Source organism: Arabidopsis lyrata (assembly GCF_000004255.2).
Source record: "Arabidopsis lyrata subsp. lyrata unplaced genomic scaffold ARALYscaffold_3, whole genome shotgun sequence".
Taxonomy (NCBI): domain Eukaryota; kingdom Viridiplantae; phylum Streptophyta; class Magnoliopsida; order Brassicales; family Brassicaceae; genus Arabidopsis; species Arabidopsis lyrata.
In genome coordinates this window covers 13,265,145-13,284,608 of record NW_003302553.1, presented here as the reverse complement: position 1 = coordinate 13,284,608, position 19,464 = coordinate 13,265,145, and the positions used below count along the sequence as shown (strand labels likewise).

Genomic DNA, 19,464 nt, shown 5'->3' with positions numbered 1-19,464 from the left:
TAAACGCCTTTGTAGAAAGAATTTTGGGGGGGGGGGGGAGGGGGGAGATTTTATTCTATTTTTTTTTAAATATGTTATGTATTACTCTTGATTCATTTGAATGTAAGTTCCATGTGTAGAAGAACCCAACCATATTCTGTTGAAACGAACCCATCAAAGGGCATTCTTGTTCCCAACGGAACGAAATCGAACCCACCAAATTTCCATACAGTAGCCCACAATACTCATACCCCTTTTCAGACGAATACTCCTCCACTACCTCAATCCATAGATTCGTTCTCGTCGTGAGCCTTTAATTAAATAAAGAGTTTCTTGCATATCTTTTTTTAAAAAACCTCAATGGATGATAACTTTAAAAAAATTAATTAATTATCATCTTTCTTGTTCAAATAAAATAATATCACTTACAGTTTTATCAGCTCACTGCTTACGCTATTTGGTGATAGAATTTGCTATAAGATATAATACTAGTGAGATCTTTAATAAACAACTTTGAGTAAAAAATTGGAATAAAATTTTACTGGATAGCAATCTAAACTAAGAAAAATTATTTCTCATTTTGTGAGTAAGTTTTACAATTTATCTCCATTGCAAATTTCCAAACGATTATTGCAGTCTGAATTATCAAGAGCTTACCTATTCTACTACAATTATCAATCAAACTTTAGTAAATTAAGTTAACCGATTAATGTTGAATATATAAAATTGTTTATTGGTTGTTGCCCTCTACATTTTAGTGCCACCTAAACCTAGTTACATTATAGTTTCGAACATTTTCATTAGCTCTCATTCAAAAGCTTTTTTAGACCGCTTAGCCTAATGGTTAAAAAAAACTTTGTCCTATCGAATGTCGGACCATGTGAAGCGTTGGAGTATTGTTATAAATACATTATATACGGAGAAAATGCCAAATTACAATTTGGTGTACACATCAAAATAATTCAAAAGAGGAAGAAGACAGAAGTAAATAATGAAAACAAAATTGTGGAACATGAAACCCACAGGCCCTGTGAGGGTCCAATAGAGGACAGATGGCCAACGTGAAAATTACTCAATACAATGTAACTAATGTGTCGTGACATGATTTATTCAGATTGGGAAAACGACAAATCAATATCATAACATTTTTTTGTTCGAATCAATATATAACTCTTATGTCGGTTTTTTGTATGACATTTTTAAAAATCAAGTATTAATTTAAGCTAGAATAATACTAGTATTAAATTCTGATTCGTATCTTGTATGATTGTCTCATCGTATTTATAGAAACTAGCAATATATAGCTCTCCACGATACCTACTCTATTCATATAAACAAACTAGCAGAAAGCAGTTACCACCTAACTCATAAAATGTTTATAATAGAATTCTAAACGTTTCGATTCATAACTTATTACTAAAACATAAGAGACTCAAATTCAGGACTTAACATAAAAACACTTTAAACGTGCATATTTGGGTATAAATTATCCTACTGTTGCGATATAGAAGAATATCTATTAGAGTGAAAGTGGGTTTGATGGTTTCAAAAATTTGCATATGTAGTTAGGTATGTTGTGTTTCTAGTTGTTTTTTGGTGTATGCTTTTATTGTTATATCATTTTTCATCATGTTGTTGTGTTTAAGTATCTTTAGGATGATATAAACTATACAAATTAGTCTTCAGCTAGGAGCCTAGGATAACAACATAAATATATACTAAGGCTACAAATGATTTTTTTTATTAGATGAATGATTATGGTGAAACAGATTATTTATATGCATTTTGCTAAAATTCCACCATTTGCGAAAATAGAAAAATAAACAGCCTTTAATTACCTGAAAATGAATTAATTTAAAAGAGAAATATTTCTGGATTGTGTTGTATACAAATGAATAAAATAAAATTATTCACTGTTTCCATATTTCATTCATCTTTATTCCATTCATTCTTTTCATATTTAAAAGAGAATATCTCTGTATCGGTTTCCTATTTTTTTCTTTAACTAGTTTCTCAATTTTTTAAATCTTACTTCCAAAATTATCCACAAAAATAAATTCATTTTGATTTTTGTGGATAATTTTGGAAGTAAGATTTTTTTAATACTTTTGCTTAAAAATTGAGACAGATTGGATACAATAATAAAAGGTGAAATATTTTCGAATATTAAATAAAAATCTAGCTGAAAATTTACCAACTATAAATCTATATATACATTTTTGGATGACTTTTAGCAAATAAATCCTGGAGTTGGAATGTATTTACGGATGAATGCCATTGGCATTAATTATTTAAATTTGAAAAATATTAATTAAAGATATTACCAACACGATTTCGAGAATCATAAATTCATATCTTCCTTAATTTTCTGAGTCATTAATGTGATAATCTTTAGGAAATATTTCTCTGTAAAAAAAAAATCCACATTAATGAAGACATTAAAATCGACACTAACAATTAAATTATTTAGATATTCAATTATTTTAAGATTCTTATATCTTATCTGATATTTTTTTTTAATATCTCATTCTTTAATTAAGGGTTTAGAATTTATTGGTTGTTACCTATTTTTTGGTGAAATTTATTGGTTGTTACTTAATAAGTAATTATGGTGCGTTTATTTTAGTTAATATCTAATTTAAAGGATTTGTTTTCTTTTATTATTAATAAACGAATAACATGTATAGAAATAAAAGATTTTTCTTGCGACTCCATAATAAAAATATTAAACTCTTATTTTCTACATTTCTTACACAGAATATCCTCTTATTCAATAACAAAAAATATATATTGCATATTTTTAAAAATATTTATAATATTTAAATTATATAAAAAGTTTGTAATATTAATATTATTTCAACTCTATACAAATTTAATATATATATATATGTATATATATCTTATGGGAACCATTTAAAAGAAATTTTTAAATTGACTTGAATTATATAGCTTTTAAATAAAAGTATTATTAAAAAGAAAAATAACTAAATGATGTTTAATTTCACGGGACGGGTAATATGATGGGACGGGTTTGGGTTGATATTTATAAAAGATAGTATACCACGGGTGAAATCCTAAAATTAACAATCAAAATAATCTATCAAACAAATTACATTTTGATTTTTTTAAGAAAATATAGCCCCGCGGTGTACCGCGGGTTAAAATCTAGTAACATAATAGATCTTAAGCCAAAAATATGCTAAGAATATTTACATAAAATACCTTAAAAATTGATAGTATCTATACGGGGAAATATATCTAAAAATATCTTGAAACACTAATATTTTTTTGATGATTATTGACTTAAAATAATGCCTATTATGTATATAATTACAATTTCTGAAATGCAGCAATTGTTTGATTACATTGACCACATAATATAACAAAACACTAATATTGTTTTGATAATTATTTGATGTTTTAGGAAAAAATTTATTATAAAATACATTATATTTTTAACTTTCAATGCAAAATTAATTATTCTTTATAAGTTTTGATGATTTATATTATGTATAATGTTTTATTATTGATCGAATCGTGTTTACGTAGATAATAAATTATGTTTTAGTTTCGTAAAAAAAAAATTATGTTTTAGTTTACAAATAATAACAAAAAAAAAAATCTTTAAACATTATAAAAAACGGAGAAAGTATTTAAAAAAAAAACATTGATTGTTGTATTAGACTATAAATAGAACGTAAAATACAATGTTAACTTTTCTTTTTTAACCAAAACAAGGTATTAAATAAATAAATGATAGTCAAAGATAAAATTAATATTGTTAACAATGTTTATATCACTAGTTAATTCTCAGTAACACAAAAAAAAAAAAAAAAAGTTAGTGCAAAGCATATAAACAATAGAAACACCCTACTTATTAATATCTTTCTTATTTAAAACATGGATTATTATTATTTTGGCAGTGTATGAATTTATAAATTAAAAAAAAACTGGAATAAAAAAATGCAAGCAAGTACAAATTGATGATATAAAGTAACCATGGTTAATCAAATCAACCTGAAAGACTGAAATAGAGTTAACTAGATTGACTAACCATAGTTAAGCTTCTCTAGTTAAAAGATCATTGGAAGCTTTTGATATTGCTTTGCTATATATTAACAACAATTGGAACCTCCTCTTTTATCAAAACCAACTACACTTTTCAGATTCCATTCACTACTCTTTCACACCCAATAAAAACTTCATCTTTCTTGTAAATTGTTGATGATCGCTTCTCATATTTGACTCTAGAGGTTCGTAGTTTTCTCTAAAGTTTCGATTTTTCCCCAATTTTTAACCTTGATTTTGGCCCCAGAAACAGGTTTATGGTTTTGATTCATGTTTTAGAGTTAAAAGATTTTAAATTTTTGTTATTGGTTTCACAAAGTTTGCATCTTTTAGAGGTTTTGATCTGTGTTTCTTGATTTAGAGTCAAATTTTGTGTGTGGTACGAACAAAGACTTGATCTTTTGGTTTGATGGTAGTAGAATTAGAATCGTCTTTGGAACTAATTGAATAAAGATTTGTTCTTGAACCCTTTTGATACTGATTAGTGTTAATTGAATTACCCTGTTAAACAATTTGATAAAGCTTTGTGCTTTGGTTTTGATTTGCTAAGCTTCAGAGTTATTTCTGTTTCTGGATCATATGAGACCTTCAAGTCTCTTGCTTGTTCATACTAAACATTGATTGTTATTGAAATCTATGTGCTTTGGTTGGAATTGTCTTGAAGTTTTCATATATTGTGTGTTAATAGCCTATAATGGTGTTTTTCAGACAAACATCATTTCTACCGACAAAGATTGGATCAAGAATTACATCTTGTTTGAAGAATCCGGAGCAAGCTCTCGTTGTAGCAATCCAAGAATTGAAAGATGGGTTTATCAAGTCTTCCTGGTCCATCAGAAGGAATGTTATGTGTGATATTAGTTAACACAGCATTATCGATCTCCATTGTTAAAGGCATTGTCCGATCAGTCCTTGGCATAGTAGGAATCAGTCTCTCGCCTTCTTCATCCTCGCCTTCCTCAGTGACGGCATCTTCAGAGAATCCAACTTCAGAGCCTTTTGATTTCCGGGTTTGCCAACCAGAGAGTTTCCTTGAGGAGTTCAGGAACCGGACTCCGACACTGAGGTTTGAGAGCTTGTGCAGGTGCAAGAAACAGGAGGACAATGAGTGTTCGGTGTGCCTGTCGAAATTCGAAGGGGATTCAGAGATCAACAAGCTAAAGTGTGGCCATTTGTTTCACAAAACATGCTTGGAGAAATGGATAGACTATTGGAACATCACTTGCCCACTGTGTAGGACTCCTCTTGTTGTTGTGGCAGAAGACCATCAGCTTTCTTCTAATGTTTGGTGACTGCTTTTCACTGTATAGGGTTTTTGTTTGGGTGTGTTTGTTGTGTAGAGCTACTTTACTACGAATTAGGCTGCATCGCGGTTGATTCTCGAACAGATTTAGACCGGGGATGGGATAATCTGATGTACATATCCTGTGAGTTATATATGTATATATATATATATACCCATGTGTAATGGAGCTCGTTTGAACATAGTTTTCATGAATATGTGTGTGTGGATTAAGAGTTCATGTTTACATATTCTTATGAGCAATTAAGCTATTAAAAAGTAGTCTCTAAACAGACATTCTTCTTAACCAAAAAGAAACAAAGCGCAAGAAAGAGAGTTATTTCGAATTTGCGTGTAGTGGTGAGGTGGTGGAGGATCCGGGTTTCAAGGCGTAATTTCGTAGAAAATCCGCTTTAAATTAATGTCTTACAAATTGGGAACGATAAGATAAAAAAATAATTATGTAATATCAATAAGGTACCAAAATCCAGATCGATTCAATGTAAGCTATTCAAAAAGTATTCTCTTAATAGTTACATTTTTTTAATCACAAAGAAACAAAAATACAAGAAATAGAGTTATTTGGAATCCGCATGTAGTGGTGAGGTGGAGGAGGAACCGGGTCTTAGGGCGTAAATTTGTAGCGAATGCATCCTAAATTTCGTAAAGAATCCCGGTTTTGGAGCGTAAAAAGGAGTAAACTTAGATAAAGAGAAAATAATGTCATTTATATAGTGGAAGAATGTGTATAGAGCTTTGAGATTTGAGGTGTCGTGTGTATAACTATATGATATTTGACCAAGAAAGTAACTATTTTGATGACTTGTCTTACAAATTGGGAAATATGAGATAAGAACATTACTACTTAATGTCAATAAGGTGACAAATAGAGTAAGTAAACCCATAACCAAAATCAAGACTATAGATTCAATGTACAAGATATAAAAAAGATAGGATAAGAGTGGCCTACACCATTTTCATATGTTTACATTGTGCAACATGTGTCACATAATTTACCAACTTCATTTTGGAGTTAACGGAGCTCTTCTTTGAACATAGTTTTCATGAATCTATGTGAGTGTGTGTGGATTAAGAGTTCATGTTTACATAATAAGCTATTCAAAAATAATTCTTTTAATAGTTACATTCTTTTTAACCAAAAAAACAAAAATGCTAGAAAGAGAGTTATTTGGAATCCGCGTGAGGTAGTGGAAGATCCGGGTCTCAGGACGTAAATCCGCAGAAAATCCATCCTAAATTTTTGTGAGAATCCCGGTTTTGTGTGTCAAAAAAGAGTAAATTGGATAAAGAGTGTCATTCAAAGAGTGGAAGAATGTGTATACACACTTGAGATTTGCGGTGTTGTATGTAACTGATATGATATTTGACCAAGAAAGTAACTATTAATGACTTGTCTTACAAATTGGGAAGGATAAGATAAGAACATAATTTTGTAATATCAATAAGGTACCAAAATACATATAGTTTCAATATAGGATCTTTAAAAAGATGGGATAAGAGTGGCCTACACCATTTGTATGAATCTATGTGTGTGTGTGGATTAAGAGTTCATGTTTACATAGTCTTATGAGCAAATTAAGCTAATCAAAAATAATTTTCTTAATAGTTTTAGTTTTTAACCAAAAAGAAACAAAAATACAAGAAAGAGAGTTATTTGGAATCTGCGTGAGATCGGGGAGGATCCGGGTCTCAAGGCGTAAATTCATAGAGAATTTGCCTTGAATTTCGTAGAGAATCCCGGTTTCGGGGTGTAAAAAAAGAGTAAATTGGATAAACATAATATAGTGACAATCAAAGAGTGGAAGAATGTGTATACCCTTGAGATTTGCAAGTGTTGTGTGTAACTGATATGATATTTGACCAAGAAAGTAACTATTTAGTGACTGGTCTTACAAATTGAGAAAAATAAGAACATAATTATGTAATATGAGTAATGTAGCAAATAGAGTAAGTAAACCCATATCCAAAAAAAAAAAAAGTGCAAAGAGAGTTATTTGGAATCCGCATGTAGTGGTGAGGTGGTGGAGGATCCGGGTCTCAGAGTGTATTTTTGTAGAGAATCCGTCTTAAACTTCGTAGAGAATCCCGGTTTCGGAGCGCAAAAAAGAGTAAATTTAGATAAAGAGAAAATGAAAAAGTTACTAGATTAACCCAAATTATAAGTTTAATTACTATAGTGTCTCAAAAAATTTGGGGGTTAAATGGGTTATTTTTATGACCAAAATACTCTTTCTCTCTTTGTTAGGAAAAAAAATGTCAAAAGTACTCTTAAATATATTAAAAACGTGGGGAAAAAATATGGGAAAAAAAATTATTTGAGAAGTCTGCTGAGTTAGTTGTGAATTGTGATAGGTTTATCTTCCACGACAGACTTATTTGTTTACGACAGATTTTTTGCGACATATTTTTTTTCCCACCAGAATTACTTGAAATAGGTTACGACAGATATTTAATTTGTAGCAGATTTTTTTCCCATAACAGACTTATTTTATGATGACACCACATACTTTCGTAATTTTGACAGATTTATTAAAATGTGTGGCAGATTTATTGTTTCAGTGGCATTAGACTTATATTTTTCGATAAAAATCTGCCATAATGTAGCAGATATGTTAATGAAAAAATAATTACTAGTTTGATTTATTAGTGATAACAGATTTATTTTATGTTATGACAGCTTTTTTTATAACAAAAATCTGGAGTGTGATAGCAGATTTGTAATATAAAAATATAAATTGCTAGAAAGACATATACTCGCAACCGAAATATTTTATGTTTGAACATAGTTTTCAATAATCTATGTGAGTGTGTGTGGATTAAGAGTTTATGTTTACATAGTCTTGTAAGCAATTACGCTATTCAAAAAGAAGACTCTTAATAAATACATTTTTCTAAACCAAAAAGAAAAAAAAATGAAAGAAAGATAGTTATTTGGAATCCACGTGTAGTGGCTAGGTGGTGGAGGATCCGGATCTCAAAGCGTAAGTTTGTAGAGAATCCGCCCTAAATTTCGTAGAGAATCTATGTTTTGGAGTATTAAAAAATGAGTAAATTAGATAAAAAGAATATATTGTCTTTCAAAGAGTGGAAGAATGTGAATACCTTTGAGATTTTGAGATGTTTTGTGTAAGGATAAGATATTTGACTTAAGAAAGAGTAACTATTTAAGTAATTGTCTCACAAATTCGGAAAGATATAATAAAAACATAATTGTGTAATATCAATAAGATACCAAAATAAAGAGAGATTTAATGTAAGCTATTCGAAAAGTAATCTCTAGCTTAATAGCTACATTCTTTTTTTTTATTTTATTTTATAAATAGTTACATCTTCTTATTCAAAAAGAAACAAAAATACAAGAAAGAAAGTTATTTGGAACTCTTATGATGGTTACGTGGTGGAGATCCGGGTCTCATAACGTAAATTTCTAGAGAAATTACCCTAAATTTGGTAGAGAATCCCGGTTTCGGGGAGTAAAAAAACATAAATTGGATAAAAACGAGTATGGTGTCATTCAAAGATTGGAAAAATGTGTATGCCTTTGAGATTTTGACGTGTTGTGTGTAACAATACGATATTTGACCAAAGAAAGTGTAACTATTTAATGAATTGTCTCACAAATTTAGAAAGATATGATAAAAACATAATTATAAAATAACAATAAGGTACCAAAATACATGTAAGCTATTCGAAATATAGTCTCTTAATAGTTACATTCTTTTTTCTTTTTTCTTTTTTTTGTAGATTTACATTCTTCTTATTTAAAAAGAATCAAAAATTCAAGAAGAGATTTATTTGGAATCCACTTATGGTGGTTACGTGGTGGAGGATCTAGGTTTCATCACGTAAATTCATAGAGAAATTAACCCTAAATTTTGTAGAAAATCTCGATTTCGGAGAGTAAAAAGAAGAGTAAATTAGATAAAAAGAGTATATAGTGTCATTCAAAGAGTGGAAGAATGTGTATACCTTTGAGATTTTGAGGTGTTGTATGTAACGATAAGATATTTGATCAAAGAAAGTGTAACTATTTAATTAATTGTCTCACAAATGTGAAAAGATATGATAAAAACATAACTATGAAATATCAATACGGTACCAAAATACGGAGAGAATTAATGTAAGTTATTCGAAAAGTAGTCTCTTAATAGTTACATTCTTTTTTTTTTTTAATAAAAAATAGTTTCATTCTTCTAATTCAAAAAGAAACAAAAATGCAAGAAAGAGAGTTATTTGGAATCCACATATGATGCTTATGTGGTGGAGGATCCGGGTCTCAGGACGTAAATTCGTAGAGAATCCGCCTTAAATTTCATAGAGATTTCCGGTTTCGGGGCATAAAAGAAAAGAGTAAATTAGATAAAAAGAATAGTGTCATTCAAAGAGTTGAATGATATGCATACCTTTGAGATTTTGAAGTGTTGTATGTAATGATAAGATATTTGACCAAAGGAGTGTAACTATTTAATGAATTGTCTTACAAATTCAGAAAGATATGATAAAAACATAATTGTGTAATATCAATAAGGTACCAAAATTCAGAGAGATTTAATGTAAGCTATTCGAAAAGTAGTCTCTCAATAGTTACATTCTTTTCTTTAAAAAAAATAGTTACATTCTTCTTAATCAAAAAGAAATAAAAATGCAAGAAAGAGACTCATTTGGAATCCACTTATGGTGGTTACGTGGTGGAGGATCTGGATCTGAGGACGTAAATTCAAAGAGAATCCGCCCTAAATATCATAGAGAATCCCGGTTTCGAGGCATAAAAGAAGAGCAAATTAGATAAAAAGAATATAGTATTATTCAAAGAGTGGAAGAACATGTATATCTTTACATTTTGTGGTGTTGGGCGTGTTCTTTTCAAAGTCGCGCGATTAGCGTCGGCGACAGGAAAATTGCACTTCTATGAAAGCAAACAACATCACCAGCGACAGACTGAGACTAAAGCGAGGGCAAGCAGAGTTGATTAAACCGATCGCTGAAAATATCAGCGACAGCTGCATGTCATTTAATCAGTCGCAGCGTCTCTGTTTCTGAAGCAGAGTTTCTCAAAACAGCTTTGATTTGGAAGATGATAAGCATATGTGCCTTTTAATTTTCTTGTCGCTATCGCTGGTTGTGCGACTAGAAAAAAGAATACGCCCGTTGTGTGTAACTATTAGCTTTTGACCAAAGAAAGTGTAACTATTTAATGAATTGTCTCAAAAATTCAGAAAGATATGATAAAACATAATTATGTAGTATCAATAAGGTACCAAAATACAAAGAGTTTAATGTAAGCTATTCTTTTTTTTGTCATCCAAAATTAAATAGTGCTCAAAAGAGCTATTTCTGGGGAATGTTGTTTACATAAGTAACATGAAGCGGTTATGTACGAACTTTTCTTGCCAGATTATCCGCTTTCACATTAGCACTGCGAGAAATCTTATTATATAAAGTATGGTTTCCAAAGTTAGTAACTCATAGGATCGTGCCACATGTCAAATTTATCGATCTCAGATTTTGACACGTGTTAAACAAATATTTTCTTTTATTTATTAAAAAAAAAAAAAAAACTATACGCACATGTTAAATTTATCAACGTGTAAAACCAAAAAAAATATTTTTTTACTCAAATAAAAAATAGAAATAAAAATAGATTTATCTTATGAAATAAAAATAGAAATTTAAGAAAAAAAATTATAAGACAACTATACATATATATCTTATAAAAAACAATTTTTAAAAAGTAAAGAAGATAATTATTAGAAAACTATATGTATCGTGAAGTGACCTTAGTCTAGTGGCAGATGATAAGTCCACTGATGGACAGGCACCATCACACCAGGGATCGTGTCCCTCTCCTTACAATTTGTAGGGATTAGGCTAATGGGCCGGCCAGTTGTGGCCCAAGGTTGACAAAAAAAAAAAGAAAACTATATGTATCTTATTAAATAAAAATAGAAATTAAAAAATTATTTACTAATTCTAATTTGAAGCTACTATACTATGTCTAAAAGAAAAAGATTACTTTTTCCTTAAAATTGAAAAAGATTTATGAAATTACACTTATTGTATAATATGATAATTAAAAAAATTTTATAATCAATTATTAATCCTAAGAGAAAAAAAGATTTTAAATACTCACCTCTATAGATAAACAAATAGATATATAGACAAATTGAGAATATATGGCGATGGATGCATATTAAGAATTATGAACGGCGATGGATATAAAATAGAGTTGTTGTCGAAGAAGCTCAACCCGATGTCGGAGGAGATAAAGAAGGTGGAGAAATAAGAGCAGTTGGGGAAAGAGGGGAAGATGTGGTAACGGTGGTGTTGGTGTTGATGATTGTGGTTCAACCTTGGTGGTGGTGGCGGTAAATATTGATGAAGGTGGTGGGTCGGAATTAGCGAGATTTAGTATTGATGGTGATGATGATTGTGATAGTTGTGAGATACAGTTGTGGTGCTGGCCTGGTGGATCGGAGTAGTGAGACTCGGTGGTGATGCCCGAAGAATGAGAGAAATAGTGATATGAAAAAAAGTAAAACATATGGTGGTGTAGAAATCCAACGAGAGGGAGAGAAAGAAAAACAAAGAGGAGATCGAGCAAAAATAAGAGAAATCTAATGAGAGAAAAAGAGAGATTTGAGACTTCTCGCCAGCGAGAAGAAAGAAAAAAGAGACAACGAAGAACGTAACTCATGAGTAATATGGACCAAAAATTGTCAAAAACCATAGCAAATAGACATTGTTTAGTTAATATTATTTTCTTAATTCTTTTTTAGTCTTAGGTTATTTAGTGCATATTCCCTAATTTCTTATGTATTTGTCTTTTGTTTTGAGGATTTCTCATATTATCAAGTAAAGTTACATGATGTGGATATAAATTGTCTCATATTGTCACAATTTTGTTTCTATCTTGCCCACTTTGAAATTAGAAAGTGTTATACACTCTTTCGAGGGATGTAGATAATTTATTAAAATTCAATAATACACATATGAACATTTATTAAATATCATACTCTAACATATAATAAACAAAACTAAAAATAGTATTTTATATTATACATTATGCATAATTAATCTATATTTAAAAAATAATTAAAATACTAAATTTTCTAAAATTAAAACATATTTTTATATAATTTTATTTAAGCTTACCAAAATAAAAATTAAAAATAACAATTTCGATCGTTAACCCGTGCAACGCACGTGTCCATATCTAGTTAAAGATAAAGAGAAGGTTGAAAATTCTTCCTTGTCGCTCTGAAACTCCTCCAAATACACTGAAAACACCGGCCATTCGGTTGGAGAAGACACCGTCTTCACCAATCAGAACAGTCTGTAAAGAACGCTACCTCTTAATTATTACATTTTGTTTTCTTTCTTTTTCTTTTATTAAAATAGTTACATTCTTCTTAATAAAAAAGAAACAAAAATGCAAGAAAGAGAGTTATTTGGAATCCACTTATGGTATAGTTACGTGGTGGAAGATCCGTGTCTCATGACGTAAATTCGTAAAGAATCCGCCCTGAATTACTTAGAGAATCCCGGTTTTGGGGCATAAAAAAGAGTAAAATAGATAAAAGGATTATTGTATCATTTCAAGAGCGGAAAATGTGTAATAACTCTTGAGATTTAGGTGTTGTGTGTAACTGATAAGATATTTGATCAAAGAAAGTGTAACTATTTAACGAATTGTCTCACAAATTCGAAAAGATATGATAAGAACATAGTTTCAATAAGGTACTAAAATACATAGTGATTTAATGTAAGCTATTCGAAAAGTAGTCTTTTAATAGATACATTCTTCTTAATCAAAAAGAAACAAAAATGCAAGAAAAAGAGTTATTTGGAATCCACTTATAGTGGTTATGTGGTGGAGGATTCGGGTCTCAGGACGAAAATTCATAGAGAATCCGCCCTAAATTTCATAGAAAATCCCGGTTTCGAGGAGTTAAAAAAAAGAGTAAATTAGATAAAAAAGAGTATAATGTCATTCAAATAGTGGAAGAATGTGTATACCTTTGAGATGTTGAGGTGTTGTGTGTAACGATAAGATATTTGACCAAAAAATGTAACTATTTAATGAATTGCCTCAGAAACTCGGAAATATATGATAAGACCATAGTGTCAATAAGGTACTAAAATACATATTGATTTAATGTAAGTTATTCGAAAAGTAGTCTTTTAAGAGTTACATTCTTGTTAATCAAAAAGAAACAACAATGCAAGAAAAAAAAGTTATTTGGAATCTACTTATGGTGGTGAGGTGGTGGAGGATTCGGGTCTCAGGACGTAAATTCTTAGAGAATCCGCCCTAAATTTCGTAGAGAATCCCGGTTTCAGGGCATGTCGGTAGTTATCTAAAACAAAAAGAAAATTAGAAAATTGAATAAATAACTTGAGATTTCATTTTCTTAGGATAGTTAGTTATGTACTTATGTCACGTAAAATAACGGTAAAAATTTAGGCTGAATTATTATTTTTGAAATCACAACTAAAATGTAAACTTTTATTGAATCAAACAAAAAAAGTTATATACATAAGAAACAAAACTGGACACGAAAGCTAGCAAATTTGCCTAGAAAATACAAACTGAAATAGGATAATAAAGAAAGCAATAAAAATTGAATGTGTGTCCACATACAATTGCGACGTTCACACCTTCAATTACTTCGTCGATAATGGCTTCAGTGAGTCTTGAAGATGTATATTTGTGTTCATGTTGCAATCTACTTCACTGGATCTATTTGCTCATTTTTCTATCGGTTAGTACTAGGCCTGGGCAAAAAAACCGTACCCGAGTACCCGAACCGAAACCGACCCGAAAAAACCGGTTCGGGGCGGGTACGGGTATTAGCTATTTACCCTATTGGGTCTTGTATTGCCGTACCCGTGGGTATAGGGTAAAACCCGATCCGAACCCGATACCCGAACGGGTACCCGATTACCCGAAATTACATATACTTATACATATAAAAGTTTTTATATATGTAATATTTGAGCTAAATACATTTATATCTAAATATCCGAGAATAGTTACCAAAAATTAAATACACTTATATTTAAATATTTAAGACAAAATTTATTTATACGCGAGATGCTTGTAAATTTTTTAAATATTTGGAAAAAATTCCGGTTATTCGGATAAATTTTCGGGTGAAACTCGGATATTAGAGTAAAATTGCGGATAAAATTTGGATATTAGGATAAAATTTCGGATAAAATTCGGGTATTTGGTAAAATTTTGGGTATTTGGGTATAAAATACCCGAACCCGATGGGTACCCGATTTTTTTGGGTATTTAGCGGTTCTAAAAATCTAAACCCGAACCGACCCGAACCCGATTAGATCCGAACCGAAACCGAACCGATATTTTAGATTTACCCTATTGGGTCCTAAACTCCTCTACCCGAAAGACCCGTACCCGATCGGGTTTTACCCGAACCCGACCCGCATACCCGAATGCCCAGCCCTAGTTAGTACCAATGACATTCACATGTATATTTATGGATTCGTTTTGGGCGTTTCTTGCCAATGAATGTCTGAAGATAATTTTGTTTCTGTTGATGGATTAAAATTTTTCTTTCTTTTTACTTATTGATGCATCTCTGTTTCTTGGTGTTATAGTTCCATGTTGGATTAGAATTTTCTCTTTTTTACTTATTGATGCATCCCTCGGTTGGATCAATGTATTGGCTTGTTTGTGAGAACTGAGAATGCATTGTAATTGAGACTTTGCTTCGAACTGAAAATTTTCTTTGCTACAACCAAACTTTTAGCATGAATTATTGTTGCATGTGGTTATACCTTTAGCTTGCTTTGCCTCTTGTATTTGAAGTTAGGTGATATATATGAGCAATAACTCTGAGAAGGTGTTATGATGGAGAACACTGAGAAGGTCAGAATCATATATCCATGTCAATCTCACAATTTTATATCATTCATTTGAGAATATATGACTTGAATTTTCTCTGCTCCTTATCCACTTCTGCAAAACTGACTAAGCTTTATGTAATTCATTAACTTGCAGGCTCTTGACTGCAGTGAGAAAATCGAACTTCTAGTGGACCATCGTTTTAAGTATAGTAACTTACCTTTCACTCTATATGTGAGCTTTTTGATACAAACATATCTCCTTTCTAATTTGTCACGCTCTTATATTTCCAATTCTGATATCTACAGCCGCAAGGTTTCATAACGCCAAGAACGAAAAATGACAAGAACGATGTGGTTTCAGAACATGAAGATTAAGCTCATAGTCCTTGGTAAATTTTCCAGTATCATCATCGTCCTCTCGGTTTGTCATGGCTTCAAGTGTGCTTAATAACTTGAAAGAAGAAGAAGATTACGTTGAGGAATTATATTAATGCCCATATTGCTCTGCTAAGCTGATCATGGGAAAACTCTGCCCGAGGTATATGCCCTTCTTTTTTCGTTATGTTTTAGCGGTCAAGAAATATGATGACTTAGTACCGAGGTATGATCCTTTAGGGTATGAATATATTTGGAAAGAGATTTAAGCTGCTGGGGTTTGCATATATCTAAATTAGGTCTTTGTGCCAATGGTGATGAATTGATATGGTTTCTTGTAATCTAAAACCCAATTTTGATTTTCTTCTGTTTCATCACTCCCCCCATTTACCCTCTTCCCTGCCTCTCTGCTACTTTTTTCGTTAGGAAAAGAAACAAAATCTAAAGAGAATTCACCATTCTTACTTAATAGAGAACAAAAACATCAGATAAAGATACAACAAACGTAAAGAAATGCTCCAATACAATACCAACAACAACTTGACAAAATAGATCTCAATGGTTTCTGCGCTTAAACAGACAAGCTAGCCACTCCGGTTTGTATCCAAGTAACACTCCAACCCCATACCCTATTGCCACGCCTTTCCAATTCAACACTTGTTCCTCTTCTTCCTCTTCTTTAGTCGGCTGTGTTGGTGGCGTGTTAGTCCCAAAGCAACTTTCTTGAAGAGGCAAACCACAAAGCCCTGCATTTCCTTCAAAGGATGATTTAGGTTGCCCAGTAATCTGTGTTCCTTGTGGTATTTCACCGTTGAGTTGGTTGTGGGACACGTTTATGTACTCCAAAAACGAGAGAGTCCCTAGTCCATTAGGAATCGTCCCTGAGAGTTGGTTACTTGATAGGTCTAGTGACTCGAGCTTCACAAGATTGGCCAAAGACAGAGGAATATGGCCTGTGAAGGCGTTGTTCGATAAGTTGAGTGCGATCAGTGCCTTTAAGAGACCGATAGATTCAGGAATTTCTCCTTCAAGTCTGTTTCCAGAAAAATCAATGGTGGCGTAAGAAGTAAGGACGCTCTCTTGCTCCATAGATAGACCTTTATATCGTAAATCTATAGCTTCATGATAGGTGAGGAAATACTGCCCGTAAAGAATCTTCTCATATACCATATATAGATCCCACACTTCATTCATAGTGAGTGATGATGCTTTCCAATTCACAAAAAAATCTGGAGGCAAGCTTCCGGTTAATTTATTACCAGCTATCTCAAGTATCCGCAGCTCAGGAAATCCCAGAGGACCTTGATTAGGAGGAGATATAGGACCATATAATTTGTTTGAACTGAGGATAAGGACTTGCAATTTCGGTAAAGCCTTAAGGGAGAAAGGAAATATATCTTTGATTCGGTTGTGTTCCACATTTAGAAACTGTAGAGCTGAGCAATTTAGAAGAGACCTTGGAAGCTTTCCCGTTAATCGATTGTAGCCAACGTCGAGTGACCGTAGAGGTGTATCAACATAATACTTGTCTGGAATACTTCCTTCCAAGTTGTTTTTTCGAAGAATCAAAATCAAGAGGTTACTCAGACATGGAGGAATTGGACCGGTGAAGTTGTTGTAGCTTAGATTAAGGACATCAAGCGAGCTTCTGTTGCATATTGAAAGAGGAATGTTGCCTCCGAATCTATTGTTTTTTGTAGAGAAGTAGTTGATAGAGAGCGGTAGATGCGGAAGCGCTCCTTCCAAACTATTTGAATCCAAAACTAAGATCTGCACCGATGAATTTACTAAAACTTCTGATGAACCTTCGAAGCCAGTTAACAAATTATCTCCAATGTACATTGAGCTCAGACGAGGAAGGCTCCATAACCACTCTGGGATTTTCCCACTGATTCTATTGTTTGATAAGGCAATATACTCCAAATTATGAAGGGTCTTTATGATGTTGCAGTACTTCAAACGCAACGCTTCCAGGGTTGATGGAATGTATGAATCCGAACTTAAACTAGCCTGAGATATCCAATCACCGGAAAGATCGAGGAGCAACAAAGATTTGAGAGAGGAGAAGAGACTTAAGTCAATTGGATAGCTTCTTTTTAGGAAAGAAAGGTCTAGTTCTTTGAGGTTGATGAGCTTTGAAATAGGTTCTAGGATTTTTCCTTCAAAATGGTTTTTACCTAGGTACAAACCCTCTAGCATTGACGTTGAAGAGGAGTTAGGAGCTTCAAATGAACCGTTGAGATTGTTTCCACTTAATAAAAGATATGATAAGAAAGGCATATTGAAAATAGAAGAAGGGATGGTTCCAAAAAAGTGATTTTCAGAAAGTTCTAGAATGGAGAGCTTGGTTAGATTTTGTACAACTGTGAGACAATCGTTGAGGTCGTTGAAGGTAAGGTACAACTCGCATGGGTTAGGTTACTAATTGTGGGGGGAACTTGACCGAATAAGCTACTAGAGGATACATCCAATGACTCTAGTTTGTTGAGATTGCCAAGTTCATAAGGGAGTGAAGAGGAGGTGAAGTTGTTGAAACCGAGATTAAGGTAAGTGAGGTGGTGCAACTCAAAGAGGCTACTGTTGGGATTCATAGTTCCAGAGAAGTGATTATGAGAAACATCTAAGTATGTGAGCTTGCGTAGACTCCACACAAGTGATAAACTACCAGTGAGCTCGTTATCGCGAAGGACTAAAGCTGAAAGCATGCTTAGGTTACTAAATGAAAAAGGAATTTGGCCGAGGAAGCTGTTACTTGAAAGTGATAAAACCTCTAATTTGTTGAGCATTCCAAACTTGGAAAGGATTGAAGAGGGGGTGAATTTGTTGTTAGAGAGAGAAAGGTGACGAAGCTGATGAAACTGGAAGAGGCTACTGTTGGATTTCAGAGTTCCACTGAGACAGGCCCCGAGTTGTAGCTTCGTGACCGTGCCCGTGGAGTTATCGCACCACACTCCATTCCAAGGGTCGCTATGGTTGCAAGCACGAGTATCAAACTCGTTCTTGAACTGCGTAAAGGCTTGAATCTGATGGGGACCACAAGCACCAAGACCAACAACAGGGTTATTAAACGTGAAGAGGCTTGAAGGGGAGACACAAGAGAGTAAGAGTAGCAAAAGAAAATTCAAACGCAAAAGGGGTTCAGACATGATGAAAACTTTGTAAGAAAGAATCGATTTTTGATATAAGAAATGTGAGAGGGGAGGAGATTGGTATAAATAATGAAAGGATGTAGTTTTGCATAGTGGAAGAAGTGAGAGCTAAGTGAAGTCGTCATTGAAGTGAAATCAACGTTAGATGACTTTTCTAATGTATAATTTGAACTGCAATCACATCACCTTGAAATTTCTCACATATACATTATTATCAAAACCACATGAATAATGGGAGTGATATTGACCACTACATGTGTTACACACCAAGCTGATATTGGTGAGTCAAGATCCTACCACAAATGTCCAACTGATATTGACCCCTACATGTGTTACACACCAAGCTGCTGCACCATCAGCTAACGGAATAGGAATCTTCCTTGGTTTAGATCTTTGTGTCGTGAGGAAAGGAGAGAGGTCATGTGACCATCCTTATTGGTCATATATTGTTGTGTGTAACTGATATGATATTTTGACCAAAAAAGTTACTGTTTAATGACTTGTCTTACAAATTGGGAAAGATATGATAAGAACATTACTACATATTTATCAGTAAGGTAGCAAATAAAGTAAGTAAACCCATAACCAAAATCCAGAATAGGTTCAATGTAAGGTATTAAAAAAGATTGGATAAGAGTGGCCTACACCATTTTCATATGTTTACATTGTGTCACTGGTGTCGCCTAATTTACCATCTAGATTTTGGGGTTAATGGTG

General features: G+C 32.4%; 2 protein-coding genes and 1 long non-coding RNA gene across 3 annotated transcripts; 1 reads left to right on the top strand and 2 right to left on the bottom strand.

Moving 5' to 3' along the window:
• Positions 1-4,110: 4,110 nt before the first annotated feature.
• LOC9319699 (probable E3 ubiquitin-protein ligase XERICO) lies at positions 4,111-5,580 on the top strand. Its single transcript, XM_021033125.1, has 2 exons — positions 4,111-4,232; positions 4,756-5,580. Exon 2 carries the CDS (start codon positions 4,854-4,856, stop codon positions 5,337-5,339), a length of 486 nt encoding a protein of 161 aa, XP_020888784.1. The 5' UTR covers positions 4,111-4,232; positions 4,756-4,853; the 3' UTR covers positions 5,340-5,580.
• Positions 5,581-9,791: 4,211 nt separating this feature from the next.
• Positions 9,792-10,738, bottom strand: LOC110230436. Its single transcript, XR_002333541.1, has 2 exons — positions 10,188-10,738; positions 9,792-10,083 (listed from the first exon to the last, which is right to left on the bottom strand). It is a non-coding gene; the product is annotated as an uncharacterized LOC110230436 (long non-coding RNA).
• A 5,291-nt stretch (positions 10,739-16,029) lies between these two features.
• LOC9319698 (receptor-like protein 12) lies at positions 16,030-19,435 on the bottom strand. Its single transcript, XM_021031507.1, is given in 2 exon segments — positions 16,030-18,009; positions 18,012-19,435. Coding segments are annotated over 2 exon segments (2,589 nt in total). The 5' UTR covers positions 18,745-19,435; the 3' UTR covers positions 16,030-16,153.
• Between the last annotated feature and the right edge of the window lie 29 nt (positions 19,436-19,464).